General features: G+C 59.5%; 5 protein-coding genes across 6 annotated transcripts in view; 1 reads left to right on the top strand and 4 right to left on the bottom strand.

Annotated features, from left to right (window-relative positions):
- Nucleotides 1–9,252, bottom strand: part of DAG1 (dystroglycan 1) — a 52,700-nt gene extending 43,448 nt beyond the window's left edge. The window contains exon 1 of one of the 2 annotated variants that reach the window (XM_034066204.1): nucleotides 9,185–9,252. The gene's annotated coding sequence lies outside the window, so the exon portion shown is untranslated. Of the gene's footprint in view, nucleotides 1–3,263; nucleotides 3,282–9,184 lie in introns of those variants that run through there. The other variant, XM_031042335.2, reaches the window with a different exon arrangement.
- Nucleotides 9,253–9,640: 388 nt separating this feature from the next.
- MST1 (macrophage stimulating 1) lies at nucleotides 9,641–13,986 on the top strand. Its single transcript, XM_034066206.1, has 18 exons — nucleotides 9,641–9,756; nucleotides 10,080–10,221; nucleotides 10,343–10,455; nucleotides 10,540–10,654; nucleotides 10,836–10,972; nucleotides 11,044–11,164; nucleotides 11,273–11,391; nucleotides 11,483–11,648; nucleotides 11,743–11,873; nucleotides 11,944–12,046; nucleotides 12,173–12,309; nucleotides 12,431–12,466; nucleotides 12,549–12,660; nucleotides 12,728–12,805; nucleotides 12,869–13,015; nucleotides 13,092–13,198; nucleotides 13,563–13,702; nucleotides 13,780–13,986. Exons 1-18 carry the CDS (start codon nucleotides 9,708–9,710, stop codon nucleotides 13,939–13,941), a joined length of 2,115 nt encoding a protein of 704 aa, XP_033922097.1. The 5' UTR covers nucleotides 9,641–9,707; the 3' UTR covers nucleotides 13,942–13,986.
- Nucleotides 13,987–14,265: 279 nt separating this feature from the next.
- LOC101876530 (acylamino-acid-releasing enzyme) lies at nucleotides 14,266–19,542 on the bottom strand. The gene is made up of 22 exons (XM_034066546.1): nucleotides 19,513–19,542; nucleotides 19,303–19,411; nucleotides 19,088–19,214; nucleotides 18,916–18,997; nucleotides 18,733–18,808; nucleotides 18,463–18,605; nucleotides 17,960–18,094; nucleotides 17,757–17,848; nucleotides 17,608–17,648; nucleotides 17,412–17,542; nucleotides 16,787–16,853; nucleotides 16,597–16,691; nucleotides 16,464–16,515; nucleotides 16,305–16,393; nucleotides 15,666–15,807; nucleotides 15,468–15,545; nucleotides 15,316–15,396; nucleotides 15,150–15,238; nucleotides 14,862–15,052; nucleotides 14,684–14,786; nucleotides 14,505–14,611; nucleotides 14,266–14,411 (listed from the first exon to the last, which is right to left on the bottom strand). The coding sequence occupies exons 1-22, from the start codon at nucleotides 19,540–19,542 to the stop codon at nucleotides 14,303–14,305; spliced, it is 2,169 nt and encodes a 722-aa protein (XP_033922437.1). The 3' UTR covers nucleotides 14,266–14,302.
- Nucleotides 19,543–19,746: 204 nt separating this feature from the next.
- Nucleotides 19,747–24,110, bottom strand: LOC101876697 (acylamino-acid-releasing enzyme-like). Its single transcript, XM_034066501.1, has 22 exons — nucleotides 24,054–24,110; nucleotides 23,461–23,590; nucleotides 23,253–23,379; nucleotides 23,079–23,169; nucleotides 22,910–22,985; nucleotides 22,687–22,844; nucleotides 22,479–22,616; nucleotides 22,308–22,399; nucleotides 22,195–22,235; nucleotides 21,997–22,118; nucleotides 21,811–21,871; nucleotides 21,647–21,741; nucleotides 21,505–21,556; nucleotides 21,331–21,419; nucleotides 21,119–21,257; nucleotides 20,962–21,045; nucleotides 20,806–20,886; nucleotides 20,612–20,700; nucleotides 20,318–20,508; nucleotides 20,147–20,249; nucleotides 19,973–20,079; nucleotides 19,747–19,904 (listed from the first exon to the last, which is right to left on the bottom strand). The coding sequence occupies exons 1-22, from the start codon at nucleotides 24,063–24,065 to the stop codon at nucleotides 19,799–19,801; spliced, it is 2,184 nt and encodes a 727-aa protein (XP_033922392.1). The 5' UTR covers nucleotides 24,066–24,110; the 3' UTR covers nucleotides 19,747–19,798.
- Nucleotides 24,111–26,700: 2,590 nt separating this feature from the next.
- The window catches only part of BSN (bassoon presynaptic cytomatrix protein), a 68,040-nt gene continuing 66,947 nt past the window's right edge, over nucleotides 26,701–27,793 (bottom strand). Inside the window, exons 7-10 of the mRNA XM_034066210.1 lie at nucleotides 27,555–27,648; nucleotides 27,293–27,436; nucleotides 27,076–27,130; nucleotides 26,701–26,986 (exon numbers count right to left, since the gene is read on the bottom strand). Of these exons, the coding sequence (XP_033922101.1) occupies nucleotides 27,090–27,130; nucleotides 27,293–27,436; nucleotides 27,555–27,648 (279 nt within the window). The 3' untranslated portion in view covers nucleotides 26,701–26,986; nucleotides 27,076–27,089. The remainder of the gene's footprint in view (nucleotides 26,987–27,075; nucleotides 27,131–27,292; nucleotides 27,437–27,554; nucleotides 27,649–27,793) is intronic.

Below are 27,793 nucleotides of genomic sequence, written 5' to 3'. Positions count from 1 at the left end.
GACAACACTGGCCACTTCAATAACTCCAGCTGATCCTCAAGCCTGTCTCCTTAGACTAGATTCACATCACCAAGATTCCCATCAAGACTCTTCCTCCACTCCCAGTGGGAAGCAGACAGTTTTTCTGACCTTTTGAGATGCAGATCCATGTGCTTACTGTACCCACCTGGATCTGCCTCAGGCCAGAGCAGACACTGCCATGCTAGGGGAGTGAAAGGTGTCTGCTCCTGGATCAGTTCAAGCTGCAGAGCTGAGCTGAGCCATCTGCTTCTACTGATACTGAGGGTGGCTCTTCCTCACTCCCAACCAGACACTTTGCCATGTGCCCCTTGGCTCCTTCCTTCAGCTGACCTTTCCCAGTTGGCACAGCCCACAGCTGCTGGTTCCAAACAGGGCTTAGAGTTAGTTGTGCAGAATTCACCAAGAATCGTCATCTTAAGTCACTGCTGAAAGAATCATCCCACCCCTAAACACTTGCATCAGGAGTCGGCTTAACCAGCCTGAATTCCCATATATGACCAGAAAACAGGACTTCAGCATGTGAAGCACTCTTTCCTGGGCTCCCAGCTGGAGTGACCAAGTCACAAACTACACCAGCCCAAAAGACACTTGCAGGGAAGAGCTCTGCACCCAGTCTTGTGCTTTGTGATCTCCTCATGCTGGTGGTGGACTGCTTTTCCAGCAGGATCTGAGCTGAACAGGTACACACAGCCAGGGCACCAAGGGCAGAACTGCCCCTATTTGCAGTGCCTTGATTTCATTTCAACTTCAGGAAAAATCAAATCCCAAATCTGCCTTCTCTGTTTTCTGCTTTTCATTATGGAACAGGGGAGAAGCTGCCTCAAACCATCTCCTGAAGCACCGTATCAAGGCAAAGGTTTTTAACCAGTGTGTGAACAGACTGTCAGAAATCCATAAAAGGTGCAAAAAGGCTTACCTGAAGTCAGCAGGATTAAGCTTGCTATACAAAGTTATGCACCTCCAGGGAAGCTTTAGGAGTCCGCAACTCAGGGAAGAGAAAAAGGCTGGAGGCAGCTGAGCTGGGTCACACTGGAGCAAAGCACATAGCACCAGGCTGCAGGTCTGCAGGAAACAGCTTCTTCCTGTGACGGCAGGACAACACCACAGCCCTTCTCCCTGGGGATACCCACTGCCAGGCCAGGCTGAGCTCACACAGCACAGTCTGCACAGCAGAAGTCACTGAGGGGCTGTAAGCAACACATGGCCCTACCTGTCCCTCAGGTCCTGGCTCCAGCCAGCGCTGCTGGGCAGGGGGAACGTAGGAGGCAAAGGCAAGCAGCACTTCCATTGCTTCCACTTGACCCAATGACTAGGATGCTTCAGGAGCACAAGCAGGCTTTGTGTAGCAGCACAGAACCAGTGTGGTGGGGAGAAGGAAGAGGAGGGTGGGGATTCCAGTTTCCAGGAAAACAGGGCACGCAGTTTTGATCCCAGCACTACGGTACCAGTGCTGGGACACTGGTTTGAGGGAAGGGTGGTGGCTGGACCACATCACAGGTCTGGAGAACTGCTTCTAGACTCCAGGAGCTCATCCACTTCTGACTGAGGCTTCTAAGCAAACCTTCCCACACCTAAATTAGCCATGGTAATCACGGAATACTTCTCTCTGCCACACTCAGCAGACAGAATCATACACAACTTTTATCCCAGCTTATTACCATTATGACACTGGGGAACACCACTGCCTTTGCAAGGCTTTAAGTCCACAATATACAATGTCACATCGTTCCCTGGAGCAAATGAAGCCCTTTTTTGTGTAAGCTTCAATCACAAAGTTTCCTAGAGGCTATAAAGCCCTACTGCTTTACTTTCCTTACAGCTTACTACCACAAGCTCATGGGGATTTGCCGTTAACAACAGGTTGCTTTAGCTTCCTCTGCACTGAAGGAGATTTGTGTTTACTCTCCAGAGACCAAACTTCTCACCTCCACTATCTGATACTCAAATAAAATCTTATTCTAAGATACGATCAAGGCTGCTTACAGAGGGGTAAACATAAAGCACCAGCTTCACAGACACCAGTGGAGGCACAAAATTCTCCATGCAGAGGACACAAAGTTTCACATTTTGGCCAAGCATCTCACTCTGGGGGAGCCAAATCTACACGGTATGAACACACACAGTGCCACGGCATAGACCTTTATGTTAAGTTCCATGAGATCATTAGTCCAAATCACTTCTGCATTACTGCCACCAACAAAATCATTAGTACCCAGCCTGAAAAACACCTGATCTGACCTGGACACTAAATTAATTAAGCTTTATTACCCTATTCCTGATGCTTCATTCTACACAGGATGGACAGATCTGTGTTGTGACCACATTCCAACACTTGCAAGACCACTTACCCCATAAATCAGCTTTCCACTGTTGTATGTAAAGCATAAGCGTTCAGTGAACTCAAGGCAAGAATTAACTATATCAATGATACGAGTTGTTTGCGCCTGTTGTTGCCACTACTACCAAAATCACACTTTCCAACATGTCTTCAAACATGTGCTGCCGTACAGTGTGCAAGAAAAAGGAAAGATGCTGACAAATTTTGAGAGCAAATAAGTAAAGGGGTTTTGAACTTTAGGCAAAATACTAGAGGAAGATTATCCCTTTGAACCAGTGCAGTCGCACCCCTGTCTCCAGCTGGTCTGTAGAAGTCCAATTTTTAGAGAGAGGCACTGATTCTGTGCATCTTCCTGATAGGATCATGCAAAGTTTAATGTGGAGAAGGCTTTAGTATAACCACCTTTTATTCTCTAATGGAGGCCCCAGGCACTATCATAAAAATTCCACTAGAAATATTTCCTTTGGGGTGGGAAAACACCATGCATGGTGCATCATGCAGGGATCGGCTCCTACAGCACACAGAGCTCACGCTCCACAGGTGTCAAGGCCTGGCTAGAAAGTCTGAGGAACACTAACAGGAATCATCACAACCCTACTTTGTGTGCATCAAAATCATCATGGCAGATTTGCCACAACTCTGTAGATGACTGCAAGACCATTTCATTAGAAGAATTCCTTCCTTTGGGAAAAGAAAGTTCTTTTCCTCAGGGAAAGGTGATCTAGAGAGAAGGTCTTTTCCTTAGGGGAAAAAAACAAACCCCAAAGCATTCAGTATCAGCACATACTCATCTTGTTCTGCCTCCTGGCTCTAAATGCCTCTTGCTGCCCACCTAGAAGCCCACACGTGTGTAAGGTCTTCCCATAGGAATCCCAGAAGCCACAAAGATAACCAAAGATCTCACCTTATACACTGCTTCAGCAGTAAGTAGAGGCCAGATGAAACTTTTCCTTGCTGCAGAAGACACTCTCAGCTAGAAACCAGCACTGAAGGGCTGCAGATGAGTTTACAGGAGAGGCACAGAAGCTGTACTGGAAAAACTCAGCAACTATTTATGATTAAATAGTAAATATTTTGATTAAAGCAGTATTTGAATAGCATCCTAGACTGCTGGCTAACTGAGCACTAGAGACAGGGATCATTTCTATCAATCAATCCTGGTCCCTTTGCCCTGTAATCAGAAAGTCCCAAAGAAGCCACACACATGTAAGGAAATCCTTTCGGGGCCTCATAGGAGCTCTGGGAAGAGATGCACTTCCCAAAGAGCTTGGAGGAGTCCACTTGGGCTCTGACCTTGCACATGAAAGAAAGAAGCCTGCGTGACAAGCAGCAAGCAGCGCTACCCGCAAGGGAGCAACAGCACAGACAGCCCCCACATTGAGATCTGAACTTGTGACAGTGGCACGAGGCTTCCAGGTTACCTGTAGCTATTCAACAACCAAGTGAAAAAGCGCTGCTTCAAACCCACTCCTGGCTTCTTCTTACTCAGGCTCATCCAAAATCAATCAGCCTTGGGACCGATATAAGAATGATTGGTATCTGGAACCTCTCATCTGAATTACTGAATGTTAATCCCCACCCTTAAGGAACACACTTCACAGAAGATTCAGCTTCTGAAGTCTAAATGTACAATCGAGATCAAAAAAAGAAAAGACCCAGTGTGAATTCATGGCCTATATGCATTCAGCACTCTCGTGACCTGTAACTATGCTAGAGTAAACCGAAACCTCTCCGTAATCACTTTTTCACCCCCTAAGGAGGGAAAGAAGGAATGCCGCTCGTCGGGTCCTTTACCAAGGAGCATTTGCACTGCAGGAAGAGGCTTCTAAGCCAGTTTGTTGGAAAGCTCAGAGGAGCCAGAATCCAAACTATTTCTGAAGCTGCCCATGTAACCCTCTATGAATTGAGTCCTTCTCAGAAGTATAAAATACACACTGTACCCTTATTTAGGGTTGCAATAACAGCAAATGCCATAGTCGAGTACTGTGCTGAGACCAGAACACAAGAAAAGGGGAAGAAAGCAGAACAGCAAAAACTTTCATTCAAATATATCTCTACAGGTTAGGTGAGGCTAGGAGGCCGTTTTTCTAAAGGAAAAACCCAAGCCAAAACTGAACACTGTCCACCTGCAGGGCTGGGATAAGTTCTATGCTCTTTCCAAGCCCCATTAGCATGTGAAGGTCTGCCAGAGACAGTGTACTTTGAATCCAACCAAGAATTACTCCACAGACCTAGAGGACACCTGCAGGACAGTAAAACCTGGGGGACAGCTCAACCCTGACAAAGCAGATATCCATTACACTAGGAGCACCATCCCAAGAAAAGGCTTTGCCACTACAATGGTTCCCTGCCTTCAACTCCCCTCCTGACCACTTTGCAAAGCCAGTGAAGAATGGGTCTAGCTGAAAAATCCCAGTGTTATGCCAAGTTAGCAAAGCCAGTTGACCAGTGCATCAGCCCAGCACCACAGCTGGTATGGGGGAGGAAGCACAGCTGAAAGCAGGCAAAGGGCCCTTTTAAAGAGCATCAAACCATGACGCTGGCTGAGGCAACCACTTGTCCTGAGCTAACCCACTACTTTCTAGCATGGGAACCATGTTCACTGCTTCCTCCTCTACCTCTTCTCCACGCTGGGCCTTGCTTCCTCTCCACCCACGCTGCTGGAGCATTGACAAGTTCCTTCTGGTCAGGGCATTCACAAGCTCCTACCATGAGCAATCCAGGTTACTAAGTCACAGAAAGTTAACCCAGGAAAAAAGATCAGCTCAAATGCAAACACCACAACTGCATGTCTGGAGGTTGGATCTCTGAAAGCAGCAAACCATACACCAGCTCAGCCATCCCACACAACTTCACCCTCTGTGGCTCACCCCAGGACTGCCATGGTGGCATCGCCATTGGGACTGACATGGCCCAGCAATGACACAGCCCATGGGGCCACATGGCAGAAAACCATTTCTGTTACAGTTATGGGGGGCTGTTGTGAGCTCTCTACAGTTAGACATATCCAAGGCCCACCGTCAGGAGCTGTGGTAGCCCAGCAGCCCTCCTTGGCTTTCAGGTCCCAGCACAGTGCCCACAGATCGGATCCGAGATGTGGAAGACAAGAGGCTGCTATCAGCAGACACTCCAGGGAACTTCCTTATGTGCATCAAACCTAGCTCCCAAAAACCAGCACTGTCAGTCTGAGGTGACCTTGAGCAGGACATGGCATCTAGGAAATGGGGTGCATTCCTAGGGTGCCTTACATTGCTTTCACCCCAGCTAATCACTCGTGCAGATGCTACCATCAGGCAAGAAGCTCCAGCTTTAACTCAGGCTGTGTTTCCCAGACACATTTGCTGACCCAAGCAGATCACTGCTAACAGAAGAGAAAGGCCCCATTGCCTCCCCACACCCTGAACAAAGCCATGCTACTCACCTTGCCCCCTTGCCTCCTTATCAGACATCCAGAACAGTTCACAACACACACAACAGCCAAGGAGCCTTCTGCTGGTCCCTGGGGCCACTGGCTGACAGGCCCAGCAGGCACCCACAAGAAGAAGGGAACTGGCCTGCCTGGCCAGGGAACTTGGACCATCTCCTTTGGACAGTGCTCCACCAGCAGATCAGCTAGGATGGTCATCCAAAATGCAATGACAAGGAAAGTGGTAACACCAAATACATACAACTGTATTCCCCACTGGCAAGCTAAAATTTTATCCCAGAAAAGCTGAACCAGAAACAGTTTAAGCCAATGGGTAAGTACAAGGATACACACACAGAGAAAAAGACACTGGATTAGAAAGTGCACCTACCTAGTGCATTCACACAGGTTAATGTATTAACTTCCCAGCCAGCACCACCTTAGTAGTTTGCTCAAACTTACTCTCACAAAACAAGTCCTAAAAGCACAAGTTCTTCAGGCTGATCTTTTATGTTTCACTGCTTAAGCACGGGCAGAGTCCTCTGCGAATCAGGTTTAAGGTACAGAGCTCTCCAGACTGCACAAACATCCTAAGAACAAACATTTTCAGCATACCAAGAGCTCAGATACAGTTGGATTGACCTAGTGTGTTTATCTGTATTTCACCCAAATCACTGCTGAAGTACTCTGAGCTCAAGGAGTGACAGCCCCTCACTGATTCTGCAAGAGACCAGAAGTAATTGGTAGACAGTCCACAAGCACCACAAAGAATGCCAGAGGCATTTATTTACATGACCCTTGTTTGCCCAAGGAGAATTCAGAGTCTGCATTTTCCCCTCACTCAAATTAATCATTACTAGAATAAATCCTCTGCAATATCCCTCAGCTAACAGGAGTAAAGGCACAAACCATCCAAAGTCATCCCCACCACAAAACTTTCCAGATAGCTGTCACTGCCAAAACAAGACAGCTTTACTCCCATCAGCTGGACTTCCTCCCCACACTGGCACAACTTCTCTCATTATCCCTCCCTCCAAGGGACATGGAAGAGGCAAGGATACACCATTCCTATTGTTGAAAAACAGCACTCCTGCCAGGGCAGAACTTCTGTGCCAGGCTGAATCTCACACCTCTGCTGTGGGCACTGAAGCTTTAAAACTCCTGCAGGACCTGGCTTCTGCAACCACATGGTCCTCTCCTCCATCAGGAGCTGAGCAGGACCACTGCTTGTCAGCCAGTGTGCTCGCACAGCCAGGACACAGCAGCACTCCCTCAGACCTTACCCCTCACTGCCAGAGCACAGCTCTGCCGACAAGACACAGTGTGAGAATTCCTCCAGACCAGCCGTCCGTGGAAGACAAGTTATGGTCAGAACTTGGAGCCAATTCTACCCATGTGCTTTGTGGCTGAAGCTGGCAAAAGGTCTTGCTCTATCTGTCACACATGCTCCTTCACTTCTTGTAGCAGCGAGCCCAGCACACCAGGCAGCGGGAGATGAAAAAGAAGTGGGCAAGCAGTGCTGGAGCTAGCAGTGAGCACCAGCCATTTCTAAACACAGAGAAGTGCTCAGGGTTAACAAATATCATACAAAACCTACAGGTGCACAGCAAGGTGCAGAACACCTCTACTGATATCCACCTCTCCAGGCCGAAAATCAACAATTAAGCAAAATTTACTACTCAGTTTACACAACTCCTTAGAGAAATGGGTATTTCTAAGCTAACATGTGCTGTCAACATTTTCTCATTATTCAACAGTTTGTGCCAGCTCCCAAAGAACTGAGAGCAAACTCCTGCAGCAAGAAGACAGTGCAACCTGGAATCAGCCAGGCTTTGCTGATTACTCCTCTGAGTAAACAGTGGTGTTTCCAGCACTTCAGCTTGCTCTCGAGCTTCCCTCGTTGGCATACTACCCTATATTTAGGAGAGAAGAGTGCAATGACAAGCATTGGGAAGAATGAATAAGTGGTCTACGATGCTCACTATAGTGGCAGAGAGACTGTGAAGAAATTTACAAGTTATTAACTCCTAAAGTGAGGAATGAAATCTGTAAAGCTAAAGAAGGGAGAAAAAGCATTTCACATAAACAGTTAAGTAACAGATTTTGTGAAGAACAGTATTCCCAAAGCAAAATATACTAATGATCCATCACATCATGGCAGTGGGCAGTGGAAAGAAGACCCTGCCTAGAGGGACTGAGAGAAGACAGGCAAATGCTTGGTCTTTTTACACAGAAATAGGATTTAAATCTCATTTTGGATACAGGTGAACAACATAAGTGCCATTTTCCCAAGCTGAGAAGCCAAAAGCTCCAGAACCTCAGGGAATGACTCCAAACCCTGCTGCCTTCTCACGTCCGCCTGTCCTGGGCAGCAGACACCCAGTGACACTGTAAGAGCACACACGGGAGGTTTTCAAACTTCAAACCTGGGGCAAAATATGCTAAATTCACCGGAGACCGGTGCGAGCTGCTCCAGAGCCTGTTGCTTCTGCGGAGCCTGGGAGGCCACAGGGAGCATTCCACATTCACACCTCAGCAGAACTATTCACTCGCATGCACGCACCCTCACAAGCTTGACTATATGTTAGTCGTACCCGGAGCAGCCTCCGCCGAGAGCCCAGCCCTGGGAGCCGGCGGGACCCCGCCAAGCCCCCGGCAAGCGTGGCCGGTGCGGAAGCGGAGCCGAGTCCGGCCCCGCTGCATGGGGAGAGCGGCCAGAGACACACCGAGAGCCGCCGGTTCCTGGACACCCCCCGGGGCCCGGCCGGTCCCGGTGAGCGGGAAGAGCCGCCAGGCGGGCTCCTGCAGATCCAGGAGCACACACGGGCTCCGGCACCACGGTGCGGCCGGTGACCGACTGACTGCTGCCACCCCCAGCACACCGCAGCCGCTCCTACCGCCCTACCGGCGGCTGCAGCGGAGCCCCACACCTCTCCCGGCACAGTCCAACCCGGCCCGGCTGTCCAGTGCCCCGGCCCAGGCCTGTTCCGCCTCCCACCCGCCGGCAGACCCGGCCCCCAGCGGGCACCCCCGGGCTCGGAGGCCACCCAGGCCCCGGGGGGTCCCGGACGGCGCCCGACCAGCGGCCCCGGTGGGGCTGGGAAGCGGGAAAGCAGCGAGAAGGAAGGAAGAGCGGAACAGGGTAGCGGGGCCGGGACCGGACACAGCACGGAGCCCGGGCCGCCGCCCGCACCGGGTCCCGGCAGGCCGCGGAGGGCGCGCCGGGCCGCGCCGAGCCGCTGCCCGCGCACCGGGAGGCCCGGGCCCGCCGCGCCTCTGCCTCAGGCCGCGCCACTGCCCCGGCCCCGCACCAGCCCGCCCGGTAGGCCAAGGGCAGTGCGGCCCGGCAGGTGCCGCCACCGGGCGCAGGCCAGGCCCCAGGCCCCGCGCCCCGACCCCGGTGCCCGCGGAGCGCTCACCGTGCGTGCCGGGCGCGGAGGCCGCTCCCCGGAGGCCGCTCCCGCCGCCTCCCGCCGCCAGCGGCCCCGACGCACCGAGCGGGCGGCGCGGCGCGAGCGCGACCCCGCGCGGGCACGTACCGAGGGGAGGGGCGCGCGGCGCTTAGCAACCGGCGGCACGAGCGCGCCGCGGCCAATCGGCGGCCGCCGCCTGCGCACGCCCCGCCCACCTGTAGCCCCGCCCCACCTGGCCGCGCGCGGTCCCGCCTTCCCGCGCGCCCTGCGGCCGTCCCTGGCGGGGCCCCGCCCTCCGCAAGACCCGCCCCTTTTGGCGGTGCGCCAATCCCCGCCCCAACGCCGTGCCTTAGGCCACGCCCCCACAACAGGCCCCGCCTCCACACCGTATGCCACGCCCCCCGTGCCGTAGGCCCCTCCCCGCGGCCCACGTGCGCTCCCGCCGCGGGCTGACCCCGGCACCGCCTGGCCCCGGTCCCACGGGTAAACATTAGCTCGGTGGCGGCGCTGGCGCAGCGGGGACGCCGCCATGCAGCCCGTGCTGGGGGTCCTCGCCCTGGCCGCGGCCCTGGCCTCAGGTAGGGACCGGGGCCGGGCGCCGTGGGGCTCCCGTGGTGGCCGAGGGCGTGGGGCAGTGTGGGACCTGGGCAGGACGTGGGGCCGGGATGGAGCCTTCAGACCACTGACCTGCGGCACAGGGGGCAGCAGGAGCTAGAGGCCTGCAGCAGGTGCCGTGCAGGACCCTCCTGCCCCATGGGACACGGGCCCATGGTCCTGTGCTCTGCGGGGCAGGATCCACACTCCACAGGACAGAGATCTCCTGCTCTGTGGGGCTGGATCCCACGCTCAGCAGGGCCTGTATGTCTATGCTGTCTCTCCAAGTGCTTACCACCCTCTGCAGGCCGCCGTTCCCCCCTCAATGATTTCCAGCGCCTGCGAGCCACCGAGCTGCTGGCAAGGCCTGCAGACCCAACGCTGCCACCGCCAGAGCAGGGCTCGGAGGAGCTGTGTGCCCGGCGCTGTGCCACCAGCCTGGCCTGCCGGTGAGCGGGACTTGAGGGTCATGATACCAGAGTCACTCCGTGCTCTTTGCTGGGTGTCCACATGTATGCCCATTGGTCCTGTCCCTTACGGGTCCATGCCAGGCTCCCCCGTGCCTTCCAGGGCTTTCCACCACGACCGGCAGAGCCAGCTGTGCCAGCTGCTGCCCTGGACCCAGCACTCGCCACACATCCAGCTGCAGAAGAACATCCACTATGACCTGTACCAGAAGAAAGGTGGGCTGGTGCCATGGGTGAGCATGGGGACATCACAGACGGGGCACAGGGCTCCTTACTGCTCCTGTGCTCTGCTTTTCCCAGTCTTCCTGCGGGACTGCATTGTGGACAATGGCTCCAGTTACCGCGGCACACGGGCTGTGACGGAGAAGGGTCTGCGCTGCCAGCACTGGCAAGCCACAACACCCCATGACCACAGGTGCCTCCATGTCCCCAGCTGCTCCACAGCACCCACCAGTGGCCGCAGGCAGCTTGGGGCAATAGGGAATGGGCTGGGGACAGCATGGTGGCAATAGGGACCATGTAGGTGCAGTGATGCTGACCAGGGTAGCATAGCACTGGGCTTCCCACAGCCGTCCTACCCCCTCTGCTGCCTGCAGGTTCCTACCATCACCCCATAATGGTCTAGAGGAGAATTACTGCCGCAATCCAGACCGGGACAAGCGGGGCCCGTGGTGTTACACCGTTGACCCCAACATCCGACACCAGAGTTGTGGCATCAAGAAGTGTGAGGATGGTGAGTGCTGCATCCCAGGGGTTCCCTGTGGCCAGTGCACCCCACACTGAGTGCCTCTGGGCTGTTGGCAGCCGTCTGCATGACCTGCAACGGGGAGGACTACCGCGGCACTGTGGATCACACCGAGTCAGGGACAGAGTGCCAGCGCTGGGACATGCAGCACCCACACAAGCACCCCTACCATCCCCACAAGTACCAGCTCCGGGCAGTGCGCGGCACTGGGCAACATGCAGCTCCAGCTGTGCCATGTGCTGGGGCGCTGGGACCACCCTCAACAGCTGCTCCCTGTCTCTGCACCAGGTACCCTGACAAGGGGCTGGATGACAACTACTGCCGCAACCCCGACAGCTCGGAACGGCCCTGGTGCTACACCATCGACCCCAGGCGGGAGCGCGAGTACTGCCGCATCCGCGTGTGCAGTATGTCCCTGCTGGTGTCACCGTGCGGCTGGGAACAGGGGTCCCGGTGCCACCCTAACCCTGCCGCTCTGCTCCTCTCCGGCCATGCAAGCAGAGAAACGCCCGCGGCCCCTCAACGTCACCACCAACTGCTTCAGGGGCAAAGGCGAAGGCTACCGGGGACGGGTGAACGTCACCGTGTCAGGGATCCCCTGCCAGCGCTGGGACGCCCAGGTCCCCCACCAGCACCACTTCACACCCGAGAAGTACCCCTGCAAGTAAGGGGGTCGGGGGGATGCACCTGGGGAGGGTGGCTGTGAGCAGCACCCCTGGGTGTGCAGTTGGGGGGCACCCATGCAGCCCCTCCACCAGGGACCTGCAAGAGAACTACTGCCGCAACCCTGATGGCTCAGAGGCTCCGTGGTGCTTCACTGCCCGCTCCACTGTCCGCATCGCTTTCTGCTTCCACATCCGCCGCTGCCCTGATGAGCTGGGTGCCCAAGGTGAGCCGACCCCAGGCACCTGTCCATGGGGTGCCTGCTATGGGTTCCAACCCTCCCTGTCTGTCTGCAGAGTGCTACCATGGCCATGGTGAGCACTACCGTGGTTACGTCAGCAAGACACGAAAAGGCATCACCTGCCAGCCATGGGCTGCCCAGACACCCCACGTGCCCCAGTGAGTATGTGAGGGAGCACAGTGGGGTCAGTGTGTGGTGACAGGGATGGACACAGGGTTGGGGGTGGGAATGAGGATGGGTGTATGAACAGGATGGTGATGGTGACAGTCACTTGTTCATGGCAGGATCTCACCTCTCACCCACCCTGAAGCGCACCTGGAGGAGAACTACTGCCGCAACCCCGATAATGACAGCCATGGCCCCTGGTGCTACACCATGGACCCCCGCACCCCTTTTGACTATTGTGCCATCAAGCCCTGCTGTGAGCCCCTGTCCACACCCCTGCAGAGCTAAGGGTGTCCCTGGTCACCCCTAGGGTGGTATTGGTCACCCCAGGTTGGCTGGACCCTGCTGTAATGCCACCCTGTGCTTTCTCTCCACAGCTGGCAGCGCAGTGCCCTCTGTCCTGGAGAATGCAGGTTGGGGCCCGCAGGTGCTGGGTGACTGCCATGGAGCAAGTGCTGGTGGCATGGCCCCATCTGACACCCATCATGCCCACAGACACAGTGGCCTTCAAGGAGTGTGGCCAGCGGGATGAGAGGTTGCAGCTGAAAGGGCGCATTGTTGGTGGCCAGCCTGGCAACTCGCCCTGGACTGTCAGCATCCGCAACCGGTGAGCGGCTCCCCAGCTCTCTGTCACACAGACAGTGTCCTCCCGGAGCTGACCCCCATCCTCACAGGGCTGGTGTGCACTTCTGCGGGGGAACCCTGGTGAAGGAGCAGTGGGTGATCAGCACACGACAGTGCTTCTCCTCCTGGTAAGGCTGGGGCTGGGGTGTGGGGTGGTGGGACCCCCGTGTCCTCACATCCTCATCTTGCAGTGATGCTGACCTCACGGGCTATGAGGTGCACCTGGGGACGCTCTTCAAGGACCCCGGTCCTGGGGACCCGGACCTACAGACCATCCCCATTGCACGGATCGTCTGTGGCCCCTCTGAGTCCCAGCTGGTGATGCTGAAGCTGGCAAGGTGAGCTGCGCCAGTCCCTCTGGTACCCCACGGATGGCCAGGCTGGCCCCACATCCCACTGTTCCTCTCGCTGCAGGCCAGCGACTCTAAACAAGCGCGTGGCCCTGATCTGTCTCCCACCTGAGCGCTATATTGTGCCTGCGGGCACCGTCTGCGAGATCGCCGGCTGGGGGGAGACCAGAGGTACTTGCCATGGGCAGCCGCTAAAACAGCATCCCCTACCCAACACCTCCCCTGCCTATGCTATTCCCCTGCAATGGCATTCCCTGCCAACAGCATCCCAAAGTTGATGACATCCCCATCCTTATCCCTTCTGAGGCATTTTCCTGCCTGTGCCAGCCCCCTGCCCACCGCATCATCCCTGTCCACAACACCCTCCTGCCCACTCCGTTCTCCATCAACAGCAGCCCCTGCCCGCAGTACTCCCTGTGAGGGCACTCCTGCAAACACATTGCCTTCTATGTTTTGTGCCCCCTGCCATGATGCCTTCCTGCCAGTGCCACCCCACTGCCATGGCATCCCCCACTGGTGCCTCCCCTGCCCACAGGCACGGCGGACGGTGGTGTACTGAACGTGGCGTGGCTGCCGGTGCTGTCTCATGGCGAGTGCAATGCGGCTCTGCGCGGACGTGTGAAGGACAGCGAGCTCTGCACAGCCCCACTGCGTGCTGGTGTGGGGGCCTGCGAGGTGAGCTGGGCTGGGAGCACTGCCTTAGGGAGCCAGGGTGCTGGCACTGGGGTGACGCTGCTGCCTGTGTGCCACAGGGAGATTACGGGGGGCCACTGGCTTGCCTCACTGCCAACTGCTGGGTGCTGGAGGGGGTGATCACCCCATCCCGTGTCTGCGCCCGCACTGACCAGCCTGCCCTCTTCATCCGTGTGTCGCTCTACGTTGACTGGATCTACAAGGTGATGAAGATGGGCTGAGCCGGCTTGGCCCAGCCTGGCACAGCCACCACCATGCAATAAAGGCACAGCCATGACCATGGCTGTTAGCACTGCATAGGGTCTCTCATCCTACAAGTGTGCTGATGACTAAAAAGGCCAGTGTGGGATAGACGGCAAAGCCCTTCCCAAATCTTCATTTGTGAAGCCAAGCCATGATGATGGGTCTCACATGTTTATTTAAGACCAAGCCCCCGCTTGCATCCCATCCTGCCTCCAGCTGCACTTGCTTCATCCTTCTCTGGTCCTGGCATGGTCCCCAGGGTCATTGGTTATCCTTGGGGCTCGCACAGAGGCAGGCCCACCGTGGGTGCTGGGGTCTGTGCTGTTCTGTCCTGTCCCATCAAGGCAGCCCCACGTGCTGAAGGAGCCACTGGGCACAGTTCTTGAAGACATCAGCCTCCATCTCCACGCCGGCTAGTGCATGGCCCCCCTGTGGGTACCACAGCAGCCTGCAGGTGGGATGGGATGGAATGGAATAGAGGGGGATGCTCAGCCAGCACCCCAGGGCTCCCTCCCTGCTCCATCCCTTGTTCCCCACTCACCGCACGGGCACCCCCCTGGCCCGCAGCACCCGGTAGAGCTCCACTGCCTGCGTGGGGCTGACTCGCCGGTCCCGGGCACCCACACACAGCAGCACCGGCGTCTGCACCTGCAGCACACACAGCAGTGGGTGCCTGGCACCCTGCACCCTGCCCTCCACACCCCCCCTGCCCTGCCTTACCCGCGCTGCCTGGGCAATGGGCGAGCGCAGCAGCATGGTGGCCACCTCCTCAGCGTGTGGCACCCGCTCAAAGGAGTAGGGCAGCCCCAGGGAGGTGTAGCGCCTGTGGCACAGTGTGCTGGTGAGGTGGGTGCTGTGGGGACCGGGGGCACGGCATGGCACAGGGAGTCACACTCACCAGTCAGGGATGTCGGAAGTCCCAAGCAGTGCAGGCAGGTTGGAAACGGGGCTGCGCAGGGCACAGGCTCGGTAGCGCTTGGGCTCATGGGTGAGGAGGTGGAGGGCGATGAAGGCTCCATGGGAACCAGCCAGCAGGGCCAGGCGGTGTGGGTCCAGGGGCTCACTGTGCAGTGCCTGCTCCACTGCCAGCTGTGCCCATGGGCACCCACCATCAGCATCCTCCCAGCAGACCCCAGCAGCACCTCCCCAGCAGCACCCTCCACCCATCCATCCCAGCACCCCTCACCTGGGTGTCTGCCACATCCTGTTCACCCACTCGGGACAGCAGGGAGCTGATGCTGGCCTGGCCGAAGCCCAGGGAGCCACGGTAGTTCACTGGGGAGATGGGGACCATGGGTGCAGTGTCTCCAGTGAAGGGCAGTGGCCACATCCCCAGACTCCCCAGCACTCACCCAGGAGCACAGCAAAGCCCAGCCAGCACAGCGCGGCCATGCCTGGGCGCCATCGGGCATCGAAGACGGCATGGGGGCCACCTGGGGCCAGTGGGGATGTCACCCAGCTGCCACCAACACTGCCAGGGTGTCCCCACTGTCCCCTCACTCACCATGGGGACACACAACGAGGGGGTGCGGTGCCATGCTGTCTGGTGGGCTCAGCAGCAGGGCCTCAAAAGCCTGGGTGCCTGGGAAGGGGTCCCGCTCAGAACCCCCCACCCCAGGACCCCTACCCCGGTACCCCCCATCCCGGGGATCCCTGGTACCCAGGCAGCACCCAGGTACAGCAGGGTCCCCCGGGCACTCACTGTGCACAGCTGGGCTCTGCCCACTGCAGGGGGGCCGGACTGTCAGGGTCTTCCAGGTGACAGCGGGCACTATTGGGGTGTCCTCCACCGGCACCCAGCAGAGCGGCAGCTCCTGGCCCGCCGGTGGCAGCACCGCCACTACCTGGGAAACCACAGTGGGCGGCACCGGCACTGGGGCAGCTGTAACAGCCCCCACTGCAGGCCCAGTGCTATGGTGCTGCCCTGTGCCATGCACAGATGTGCTATGCATTGCCATGCCACCCTCGACTGTGCCATGCTGTACCTGGCCCTGGTATGCAATGTTAAGCTTTGCTGTTCCTCGCCACACTGTGCTCTGCAATGCCATGCTGTAGCTGGCTGTGCTTCACCACACTGTGCTTGACTATGCCATGCAAAGCTGGGCCATGCCATGCCAAGGCTTTGCCACGCTATGCTATGCCGGATCTGGCTATGCTATGCTGTATGCTATGCTGTATCATGCAATGCCCCTCAGGATCTGCCTGTGCTGTGCCACCCCATGCCATGCTATGCCTAGCCATGTTTGGCTGTGTCACACCATGCTAGACATGCCATACACACCATATGGAGCCCCACCACACTTTGCCATGCCACATCACACAGTGCCAGGGCTCTGCTCACCAGGCTAGGCGGGTGGTGTGGTGCTGAGCATGTGGCCACCAGCAGGTCCCACTGGAGGGTGAGCAGCTCCCAGCACCCTTCGGGTGACCCTAGGGACAGAGATCACATCAGTGCTCGCAGACGCTCACCCAGGCACTGTGGGCAACCAATGGCACATACCTGCCGTCAGGTTGGTGACGGTGGCTGCCTCCGTGTCCACCAGCAGCAGGTCCTAGGAGGGGCAGAGCACAGGCAGCTGCCTCACTGGGGGTGCAGGGACCATGTCCCCATCCCTGTGGTCCCTGGGGCTCACAGTGCGGCTGCGCTGTGGGGTGCTCAGCACCACTCGCTGGCTGTCAGCCGCCCAGCACCGCAGGGGCAGCACCTCCGTGAACAGCCCTGCGAAGGCTGCAAGCAGGGCACAGTGGTAGTGAGCAGGGCTGTGGCCATCAGGTGGGGGGGGTCCAAGCCCCAGCAGCACTCAGCCCTGCCCACCGTGTAACACTCACCCTCCGTGGGCTCCTGCACCACATCAAGCACTGTCACTGTCTGCCTCGTCTGCCAGGTGAGCTGCAGGGAGCCAGCAGTCAAGGATAGAACCATAGGTTAGGGTTGGAAAGGACCTTAAGATCATCCAGTTCCAACACCCATGCCATGGGCAGGGACACCTCACACTAAACCATATCACCCAAGGCTCCGTCCAACCTGGCCTTGAACACCACCAGGGATAGAGCATTTACCACTTCCTTTGGCAACCCATTCCAGTGCCTCACCACCCCCACAGTAAAGAACATCTTCTTTATATCTAACCTGAACTTTCCCTGCTTAAGTTTAAACCCATCACCCTTTGTCCTATCACTACAGTCCCTAATGAAGAGTCCCTTTCCAGCACCCTTGCATCCCCCCTTCAGATACTGGAAGGCTGCTATGAGGTCTCCACACAGCCTTCTCCAGGCTGAACAGCCCTAACTTTCTCAGCCTGTCTTCATACAGGAGGTGCTCCAGCCCCTGATCATCTCCATGGCTTCAACAGCCCCACATCCTTCTTACGGACTGGCCCCCACCAGTGAAACCAAGGCATAGGGTCACCATGAGGGGCTGTGATGCCCAGGCTGGGCACTGCACCACCATGCTCACCATGCACAGGCGCAGGCACTGCCGATGCGGGCCCCCCACATCACCCTCCAGGTAGAGCAGGCGCCTGCCGTCGGGGCTCAGCCGTGGGGAGAAGGCAGCTCCATGCTCGGCTGACAGCAGCTCTGTGTGAGGCAGGGGGTCAGCACCTCAGGGGCACAGGGACCCCCCTGCAGCCCCTGGTGCTCACCGCAGCTCCTGCTGCTCAGGTCCAGGTGGAAAATCCCTGACCTGAAGAGGAGGTGTGTGCCAGGATGGAGCCCCATGACCATGCTGAGCCCCAGTGTGCCAGCACAGTGTGGGCATCCCAGCCTGGCACTGGGTGCATGGGGGACTCACCTCCTGTTAGAGCAGGCGCTCAGCCCCAGGCGGAAGGGCTCATGCCACCAGCCCACGAACACCACACCGTGGTCACCCGGGGACCACAGGGCCTGTGTGATAGCCAGGCTTGTCCCACAGCCCCAGGCTTGTCCCACAGCCCCAGGCTTGTCCCACAGCCCCAGGCTGGCTCCCCCAGGGCTCCCCCTGCACCCCATCCTGACCTGGCCAGGGGAGAGGTGCTCTGGGATGCCCTCCAGCACCGAGAGGCTGCTGCTCTCCAGGTCCAGGGCGCAGAGGACGGGCACGCTGCGGGTGCTCAGTGCCTCCCCCCAGTCCTCGTGGTACACAAACTGCTCCTTGTCCTGTGGCAAAGACCATCGGGCCCGTGGTTGGCAGCCCCTGACATGGAGCTCAGCATGGCATGCTTGTGGGGTGCACAGCATGCTCATAGGGTATGTGTGAATGCTGACAAGACATGGGCATGCTCACAGTGTGCATGGCACACTCACAAGGTGCATACCATGGTCATGGGGTGCAGGTGTGCTCATGGTGTGCACAGCACTCTTATGAGGTGCATGGCACATTTGTGGGGTTCATACAGTGCTACTGGGGCATGTGCCACGCTCACGGCATGCACAACATGCTCACAAGGTGCATGGCATTCTCATCGGGTACATGGCAGGCCTATGGGACACAGTGTACTCATGGGGTATACAGCACCCACCTCCTCATCCTCGACCTCCTCTGCCGGCCTGGCTGCTCCTGGCACATCCCAGGCACAGGGTGCCCATCGTTTGGGTCGGCTTCTCTCGGCCACATAGAGCAGCTGTGTCTCTGAGTGGGACCACGCCAGGCAGGCAAAGGGCCCTGGCACAGTAAGAGGGTGCCAAAGACCAGCCTGGCACAGCCACAGCTGGGTACCAGGCAGGCAGAAGCCACTGGCCATGCCACCCTCGCCTGTGTTGTGGGCAGGGTTGTGGGGAAGGGGCCCTACCCTCTGTGTAGACCTCCCCATGCTTCCCCAGCGCCGTGAGGTCCACACTGTGGCTGCGCCCACTGCTGCCCCACACCTGAGGGGATGGGGGTCAGCATCAGCACACCAGAACCATAGCACCCACTGCCCCGTGCTGGCACTGTAGCCACGCCATTGAGCCTGAATGTGGGGCAACCCTGTTACCTCCAGCAGCTCATGGCCCTGCTGTGGGCAGCGGCTGAGCACGGCGCGGTGCTGCCCGGTGGGTGAATCCCGGCTCAGGAGCCTGAGGGTGGGAGGGAAGGAGGCTGCAGTGGGCACAGGCCATGCCACAGCACCACCACACTGCCCCATCCCACAGCTGCCTGTGCCGTACTGGTTGTTGATCTCGGTGCTGAGCGCTGCCCGGCTGACGGTGAGGCCACCATTGCCTGTACGGTGCAGGCTGTAGTGGCGGCTGAACCGCAGGAGCCGGCGGCGGGGCAGGTCAGGACGACTGCATTCTGTGGGGTGGGATCATCAGCACCCACTGCACCGCACCACACCAGGCCCACCGGCCCACAGCACCACGGTGCCAACCCCATGACTCACCGGTGTAGAGCTGGAAGCTCTGTGCCCCTGCAGCGGCCCCGAGCGCGGCGCCCGTGATGGCTGGGAACTGGCTCAGCTCCCAGTAGCAGGCGGTGGGGCTGCGGGCAGCCTGGCCAGGGAAGGGGCAGAGTTCACCCCTCTGCCCATGCCCACCCCCCGAATCGGGGCTGTGCCCTCACGTGCAGCCCCTTCTGAGCTCCCTTTGCCCACCTCTGTGCCCTGCTGGGTCCTGGAGGCCATGGGGCTGTGCTGTGCTGTGCTGTTGGTGCCGGCCGCTCGGCTGGGGCAGGCTGCCAGGGTGTGCGCAACAGCCTGGAGAGAGGGGCCTGGCAGGTGCCAGCCGTGCCCAGTCAGCCGGGCAGGGTTCACCCTGTGCTGTGGCACAACACTGACCGGCAGGGGACAGAGGTAACACCAACACCGGCACCACCACAGACACCAGGCTGCTGAGCTACACTGTTTATTGGGGGTGAGGGGGGTGACATGGTGGTGGCTGTTAGCACCGAAGGTGTTTGGACAGCCACAGCGCTATGTTCATGAAGCCATCAGCTTCGGCCTCAATGCCTGCCAATGCGTGGCTGTTCCCTGGGTACCAGAGCAGCCTGCAGGGGAGAGGGGGGTTAGTGCTGTGTCCACACCCCACTGCTCAGGCACCCTGCACCCCACTCACCGTGTGGGGACACCCCGGGACTTGAGGGCACGGTAATACTCCAGCCCCTGCTTGGGGGGCACACGCCGGTCATCCTCCCCAAGCAGCAGCAGCACGGGGGCACGGACCTGTGGGATAGGCACAGCCTCAGCACCGGGTCTGCTGCTGGGGATGGGGACAGGGATGGTGACGTACCTGGTTCACATAGCGCATGGGGGACTTGTGCAGCATCTCTGTCCACTGGGCTGGGTCTGGGAGTGCATCGGGTACATAGGGCAGCCCCGTCTCCGTCAGGCACCTGTGGGTGAGAGGGACGGGGATGCACGCAGGGCTGGGGTGCAGGGAGGTGAGGGTGTTGGTACTCACCAGTCAGGGATGTCAGTGGTGCCCACCATGGAGGCAATGTTCACCACAGGGTTGCGGACCACACAGGCATGGTAGGTATCGGGGAACTGGCCAAGGAGGTGGCACGCCAGGAAGCCTCCATGTGAGCCACCCACCAGTGCCACCCGGCTGGCGTCCAGGGACTCCTCCTGCAGCACCCGCTCCACACAGAACTGTCACCATGGGGGACACCCGTGAGGCAGGAAGCTCTGCTTCCCCTCCTCGGGGCACCCTGGTTGCTCAGGGTGCTGCAGGACTCTATTGCCAGGGCCATACCTGCACATCACATACGTCCTGTGTGCCCACGTTGCCTGGCAGCGAGGCCACACTGTCCTGGCCAAAGCCCAGTGAACCGCGGTAATTCACTGGGGTGGGAGTGGGGCAGCATCAGAGCTTTTCCTCCCCCTGTCCTGGGCATGCTGTGGGTGCTGTGACACCCAGCAGTGCCCCAGAGCCCTTGTGTCACTCACCCAGTAGCACAGCAAAGCCCATGCGGCACAGTGCTGCTGGGTACAGCATCCACCCAGCCGTGAAGACGGAGTGGGGACCCCCTGCAAAAGGCAAAGGTGGGGGTGACACTGTATGGCCAGGGCAGGGGGCAGAGCCGGGCAGGGGCAAGCTCTTACCATGGGGCATCACAACCAGGGGTGGTTTCAGAGCAGCAGGGCCCTCGCTTGGGCGCAGCAAGATGGCATCGAAGTCCAGGCCCGCTGTGGAGGCAGGGTGAGGGGCGTCAGGGTTCGGTGTGGGTGCTGAAGCCCAGCCCAGCCTCACAGTACTCACCATACTGGGGGTTCTCCTGCTCTGGTGGGGGCTGCAAGGTGCGGATGCCCCAGCTGATACTGGGCACAGGGGATACATCCTGCAGGCAGATCCACTGTACCTGTGCCTCCTGGCCAGCCTCAGGCAGCATGGCCACTTTCTGCATGGGAGAACGTGAGTGTCAGTGCTGAGGGGCTGGTGGGCACTGAGGAGGGACAGGGACATCACCTTACCAGTGCTGGGGGGCAGCTAGGGGTGGAGAAACTGGCCACCAAGATGTTCCGGTCAATGGTGAGGACAGACCAGCATCCCTGGGGGGCATCTGGGCAGGAGAGGGGATCAGACCTGCAGATGTGAGCACCTCCCCTGCCCCAGCACTGGCATGGCCCTAAGGGCCTGTCACTCACCAGCAGTCAGTGAGGTTGTGGCGCTCGTCACCGTGTCCACCACGAACACGTCCTAGGGGCACGAGGGCAGAGTCCACCAGAGCCCTGACGTGTCTCAGCTGCCCTGTGCCCTGCAGTGCCATCCCAGCACGGCAGCCCTCACCTGCTGACTGCGCTGGGCCGTATCCAGCACGATCCTGCGGCTGTCGGCTGCCCAGCACAGCCCTGGCAGCGCATTGTAGATACCCGGGAAAGCACCTGCAATGAGAGTGGTGGTGCTCAGCACCGTTATGTGACCCCCCTAAACACCCTCAGGGCTACACTCACCCCACACTTGCCGCGGCACCACCTCCAGCACTGTGCTGGTCTCTTCGGTGTACCAGTCGTACTGCAGGAGGCACAGCACAGGACGAGTGTTGCCCCCACTAGAGCCTTAAAGGGAGTCACACCACCCTGCTGCCAGCCCCCAGTACAGCATGGGCACCCCACTGGTGTCCCCCTGGTGCCGCTCACCATGCGGAGCCGGCTGCACTGCTGGTGGGGGCCCATGGCATCATTTTCCAGGTAGACTATGCGGCAGTGGTCAGGGCTGAGCCGTGGGGACCACACAGCCTTGGTGTCCTCAGAGAGCAGCTCTGCATGGGCATGAGGACACGGTGAGGGACTGCTCAGGGCGGGGGCACCTGTGGAACTGGGGTACGTGCTGCTCACCGCAACTCCCGCCCGTCAGGTCCACGTAGAACAGCGCTGACCTGCGGCAGAGATGGGTGTCACCATGGGGTCAGGGGCCTGGCTGTGGGGCAGGGTGCCCTGTGGGGACTCACCGGCGGTTGGTGCAGTGCCGCAGCCCCAGGCGGAAGGGCTCGTGCCACCAGCCCACGAACACCACGCCGGTATCACCTGGGCACCAAAAAGCCTGTGAGGAGAGGAGAATGAGCAGCTTGCCCTGCCAATGGCCCCCAAACCCTCCCTTCCTGTGTGCTCCCCATCCTGACCTGGCCAGGGGAGAGGTGATCTGGGATACCCTCCAGCACCGAGATGCTGCTGCCCTCAATGTCCAGGACGCAGAGGACGGGCACGCTGCGGGTGCTCAGTGTTTCCCCCCAGTCCTCGTGGTACACGAACTGCTCACCCTGTGCACAGCCCCATCAGCCCCATTGTCATCCCACTTGTCACAGTGTGCATCAGAGGGGGGGACCCCACCTTGAGGGGTTCATCCCCCTTCTTTGGCTGCTCCATGTCCTCATCTGAGACATGCAGCTCTTTTCCCTGGAAGAAGGACTCAGCCTTGGGACGCTTCTTCTCCGCCACGTAGAGCAGGTGGGTCTCCGAGTGTGACCAGGCCAGGCAGCCAAACTCATCTGCAGAGGTGGGTCAGGCACCAGTCACCCTGTCCCCCCAGGCTCCACATCCCCCAGACCCTCACCATCATCATAGACGCTGCCATGCTTGTCCAGTGTTGTCAGGTCGATGCTCTTCACCTTGCGGTTCTGATCCCAGACCTAGGGGCAGAGACATGGAGCAGCCCCAAGCTTCAGTGTGGATCCATCCCCAAGCCCACCGAGTATCCAGCCCCATTCCGATCCCTCTCTCACCTCCAGGAACTGCTTCTCCTTCTTCTCCTTGTTGGACACCTTGCGCAGAACAGCCTTCAGGGCCCCGCTGGGGGACTCCTGGCTTAGCAGCCTGTGGGTGTGTGGGTGCCCATCAGCCCCCCACCATCAGCACCCCGAGGGGACGCCAGCGAAAGGGGACGGGACGAGACTCACTCTCCCTTGATCTCGGAGCAGGTGCCGGTGGGTCCCGAGTAGACGATGGAGGCCCCGTCGTGGAAGATGAGGTACTGGCGGCAGAACCTGATGTTCTCATCCCGCGCCAGGTCCCGCTGCAACCACACTGCGAGAAGTGGGGTGAGCTCAGCGGCTGCAGCCCTGCCATGCACCAGGGACCCCCCGGACCCTCACCCCATCCCCGTACCGGTATTGAGGCTGCAGTACTTGCCCCCATACTGGGTGGTGACATCCGGGCCGAGGCTGGCGGTGCTGAGCCTCGGGTGCCCGCTCAGCTCCCGGTACAGCTCCACCACCTCCTCTGCCATCAGGGGGACCTGCGGGATGCAACAGGGTGGCTGGGGCCATGGGGCAGGGCGGCGAGGACCGGGGGGTGGTGGGTGCAGGAGGGTGCAGGGGATTAGGAAGGTCCTGGGGCACTCACTGGGGAGCTGGGGCAGTTGCTGGGGTACACTGGGGATTAGGACGGCACTGGGGGCACGGGGGGTGTAGGAGGGTGGGGGGCGGTCACTGGGGCGCAGAGCCCCGTTGTAACCGGAGCCCCGGTGGGTGCAGGTACCGGGGGCAGGTACCGGGGGTGCAGCCCGAGCGGTCACCGGACCCCGGTGGGTGCAGGTACCGGGGGCAGGTACCGGGGGTGCAGCCCGAGCGGTCACCGGAGCTCCGGTGGGTGCAGGTACCGGGTGCAGGTACCGGGGGCAGTGGGGCTGCGCGGGGTCCCGCGAAGTGACGTCACGCACCCCCTGTCCCGTCCCCCCCCCCCCCCCCGCGGCCCCTCACCGGTAAGTCCATGCCGTGGGGCGGCTGAGCGAGGGCGGGGCCAGAGCCAGCCCCGCACTTCCGGGATAGAGGGGCGGGGCCTGCGGACCGCGGCACCTCCTATTGGCTGCGCGCTGGCCCCACCGCCCGCGTTGAGGCGCCCCCTGGTGGACACCGGCGGTAGCGCTCAGTGCCGCTCCGGCTGCAGGCTGAGGAGAGCTGGCCCTTGAGCCCCACCGGTGCTGGGCACCCACAGACCCGCACCCCCGGCCGGTGCCCAGGCCCCCCCCTCACTCCCCACAGGCAGGAATCGGGGCCAGGAGGTGGTTTGTGTCAAGTCCTTTTTATTCTGTTCCCACAGAAACACCTGGTGAGGGGGCAGCTTCTGGGAGGGAGTCACGACACAGCGGCAGGGCGGCACGGCACGGTACGGCACGGAACGGCACGGAACGGGGTCACTACGGGTGGCACAGAGCACAGCAGACACGCACACCGTCACAATGGTCAGAGGGAGCGCACCCGGCATCACGCCTACTGCTGCCAACGGCGCCGGGCCCTCCGCACCCTCCGCCCCCCACCCCGGCCAGCAGACTGCAGCCTGGGGCCCGGCGGGGTGGGACACGGGCCCCCAGCCCCGGTGGACACCGAGGCGAGGTGGAGGGTGTGCTGGGCGGCAGAACGGGCCTCGGCGGGGGTCTCAGTCCCGCAGGCGGTTTACACACTGTACACGTATTTACAGCGCGAGGGGCAGCGGGGCCCGGAGGAAGAACCCACTTGTCATCAATGGGTGCGCACAGGGCTGGGGTGTCCTCCGTTCCCTCTGCACTCCCTCTGGTCCCACAGCTGCTGGCCTCTCACCCAGCCTTGGGGCAGCAGAACCCCCACAGGGGACCTGCCGCGGAGCGTGGGCATCCCTCAGGAACTGGGCCCTTGATAACAAGTGCATAAATCTGCAAGGAGCTTTCAGTACAGCAATGGACTGATGGAAAAGAGAAAAAGAAAAGTCCAGGCAAAGAACAGCAAGCACTGAAAGGCAGGTGGAACCGTGCAGAGAAGTAGCAAGCCATGCTCTACGACGGGACAGACGGTCACGGGCGCTGGGGCTGCCCTTTGGCAAAGTGGCCCTCCGTGGGTCGAACATGCCACGAATTCATACGCACGGGTGGTTGATAAAGAGTAAGTTCTCAGGTCGCTCGGCGGCACGCTTTGCGATGAAACCCTTTAGGCGCGACATTAAACCGATTAGCTATTCACAGGTCTTGTTCTGGAGTCGTGTTATTTCGTTGCATAGAACATCAGGCGGGTGAGGGGGGGCACTGGCGGGTGCCGCCGGCATGGGGAGGCAGTGGGGCACGGGCGAGCCTCCTCCTTGCCTGCCAGCTGCTCCCCATCCCCAAGGAACCCCCTCCTGGCAGGGCGAGTGGGCTTTGGCCACCGGCCGCCGCATTGGCTGTCCCCACGAAATGGCTTGAGAAGGACTTGGATTGCACAGTAAGAGGAAGATACTGCCGGAGGCAAAGCTCTCCTGATCTTGTTCCACGGGATTTGTGCTCTTTTGTAGCCTCCTGCACTCTATTGCTTCTACAGACGACAGCCCGTGTGCTAACTCATCGCACAAAGCAAAGAGGGAAGAGGATTTGGTATAAAGTTTAAAAAACAAAACCAAAACCAAAACCAAATGAACTCGAACTGAGAAAAGAAAGGATCCCTCCCCAACGACGCCCCGTGCCCTCCCCGGTGTGGATGAGGTATACACAGAAATCAAAGTGGGATGATTAAGGCTGTTCTTGAAAGAAAAGGGGTGCCCGGCGGTGGGCGCGCTGGCTGTGTGGTGAGGGCAAGCGCGGCCCTTTCAATGCTTCCAATGGCTTCGGGGCGGCACTGAGTGCCGGGACATGTGCCCAGCCGGCGGCTGCGGCAGCGAAGGCCGGCGTGCCACCTGTCAGAGTCCTATGGCCTCGTATTTCAGTAGTGAAACAGTGTTAGGTCCTAGCTGACGTGCTCCGGGGGCTCCTCAGTGGGGCCAGGAGCGGGCCACAGTGCAGGGGCCGCGGGGACACCCTGGTGGGGCGGACGGGGTCGGGAAAGAGGAACGGCGCACGTGGCACCCAGCCCTCAGCTCATGGAGGGGGAAAAACCTATGAAGAGGCCAGAGCTGGAGTTTGGAGGGAGCAACTCTGCGTATAATCTTGAGAAAGGGCCACGGCCCATCTATGGGGCCTGACCCGATGCTCCGGATCAGGCCTGTCCCCTTGGGGCGGCTGCTGGGGCTTTGCTGTGTGCGCACCGGAGCTGCTCGCCAGGCGTGGGGGGCACCTGCCCCAGGGCGTCCGCTGGGGCCCCGTTTGGCCGCCGTTTGGTCCAGCATCCAGGGATTGCCCTGCTTTCAAAAGCTTGCAAGAGACACAGAGAGAAGCGTTAGCACGAGCAGCCATGTCCCCATGGAAGGGACCCAAGCACATGGGCTATGGCAAGCCAAGTAGCACTGCCGGCAGAGCAGCTGCTGCCACCCCCATGCTGGATGGGCTCCTGGAGCAGAGCTCAGGCTGCCCAAATCATCCCCACAAACCCAGGGTCTGCACCAGCATCCACGTGGCATCGGCTCACATGGCACTGCTGAGACTGGGGAACAAGGCCAAACCCCACACCTCAGCCTGGGGTCAGCACTTGGGGATGAAGATGGGAATGAGTGGCCCAGTGTGAAGAGGACGAGGCTGCACCATGTCCTCCTCACCCTGGAGGCAGGGTTGGCATGTGCCAGTGGGAGACAGCAGTGCCATAGGAGCCCCAGGGATGGCATGGAGGAGGGGACTGGTGCGATGGAGGGAACTTGTGTGCAGGTGCCCCAGACACTCACTGTTATACTCAGAGTCTGGCGCCGTGTGCTGAATTCAGTGGCTTCTTCATAGGTTTTTCCACTGCAACGACTCAATCTCCACTTGCTTCCCAAACTCCTGTGGCAGGAGGGAACAGCAAGCAGGGCGTCAGGCTTGGCCAGGGCATCGAGAGCCCATGGCACAGTGCCTGGTGCGGCTGCACTCACCTTGTGCCGTTCTCTCACCAGAACGAAGTGAACTTCTTGCCAAAAGCTGACACCGCTGTGGGGAAGCCGGGAGAGGTGTGAGCATGGTGCAGATGCCCTGGCCCCTACCTCCCTGCATCCCAAACTGCAGGAGCACCGCGGCCACCCCCAAGGTGCCTGAGTGTTGGTGCAGGAGAGCACCACCATCCCCATCCCCATCCCCTGGTGCAGCTCTCACCTTCAGTCAGTTTGCCTGCCTGTTCTGCTGCCCCCCCTGGCAGGATTTTGGAGAAGACGCTCTCTCCTTCTGCCCCGGGCTGCCCCATGGCTGTGCTGGCAGGACCTCGCGGCCCGGGTGCCCTCGGACCGGCCTTGGCATCTGCTATGGGACAAATGAAGCCACCATTAGCAGGGGTTGGCCATTGGAGCTCAGCTGAGCCCCTGGGGTGCCAGGCAGCCAGCATGGGGGTGAATGGCAGTGTGCTGCCAGACCTACTGACCTGCTGCTCCCAAAGGCTGTGATGTGGGTGCTCTCCCCGGCTGCTGTGGCACTTTTGCTGCAGGTCTGGGTGCATCCGTCTGCTCCGGTTTTGGCTGGAACAGGGAAAACAACTCTCAGAGAGCATCCTCTAGGGGTGGCATGGGCAGGGAGGTGACACCAAAAACCCCAAACACTGCTCCACAGCCCCAAAAGAGGCAGCAAGGGATCTAAGGCATGGGGATGGCCCCTCCTGGGTGC

Source organism: Melopsittacus undulatus, chromosome 9 (genome assembly GCF_012275295.1).
Source record: "Melopsittacus undulatus isolate bMelUnd1 chromosome 9, bMelUnd1.mat.Z, whole genome shotgun sequence".
NCBI lineage: Eukaryota > Metazoa > Chordata > Aves > Psittaciformes > Psittaculidae > Melopsittacus > Melopsittacus undulatus.
Note: the sequence above shows the minus strand (reverse complement) of the source record. Positions and strands in the feature narration are given on the sequence as shown.

What these genes read in the sequence shown, in the direction of transcription:
- LOC101876530 (XM_034066546.1), bottom strand. Translation starts at nt 19,542, where the DNA reads ATGGCCTCCAGGACCCAGCAGGGCACAGAG. An exon ending in GAGCTTCCAGCTCTACACCG is followed by an intron (nt 19,215 to 19,302) that starts GTGAGTCATGGG and finishes CCCACCCCACAG; the next exon opens with AATGCAGTCGTCCTGACCTG. An exon ending in AGGAGGTCGAGGATGAGGAG is followed by an intron (nt 18,095 to 18,462) that starts GTGGGTGCTGTA and finishes CCACAGGACAAG; the next exon opens with GAGCAGTTTGTGTACCACGA.
- LOC101876697 (XM_034066501.1), bottom strand. An exon ending in GGTGCCGCGGCAAGTGTGGG is followed by an intron (nt 21,742 to 21,810) that starts GTGAGTGTAGCC and finishes CTCTCATTGCAG; the next exon opens with GTGCTTTCCCGGGTATCTAC. An exon ending in CGGCCCAGCGCAGTCAGCAG is followed by an intron (nt 21,557 to 21,646) that starts GTGAGGGCTGCC and finishes TCGTGCCCCTAG; the next exon opens with GACGTGTTCGTGGTGGACAC.
- MST1 (XM_034066206.1), top strand. Translation starts at nt 9,708, where the DNA reads ATGCAGCCCGTGCTGGGGGTCCTCGCCCTGGCCGCGGCCCTGGCCTCA. An exon ending in CATCAAGAAGTGTGAGGATG is followed by an intron (nt 10,973 to 11,043) that starts GTGAGTGCTGCA and finishes GGCTGTTGGCAG; the next exon opens with CCGTCTGCATGACCTGCAAC. An exon ending in ACTGTCAGCATCCGCAACCG is followed by an intron (nt 12,661 to 12,727) that starts GTGAGCGGCTCC and finishes CCATCCTCACAG; the next exon opens with GGCTGGTGTGCACTTCTGCG.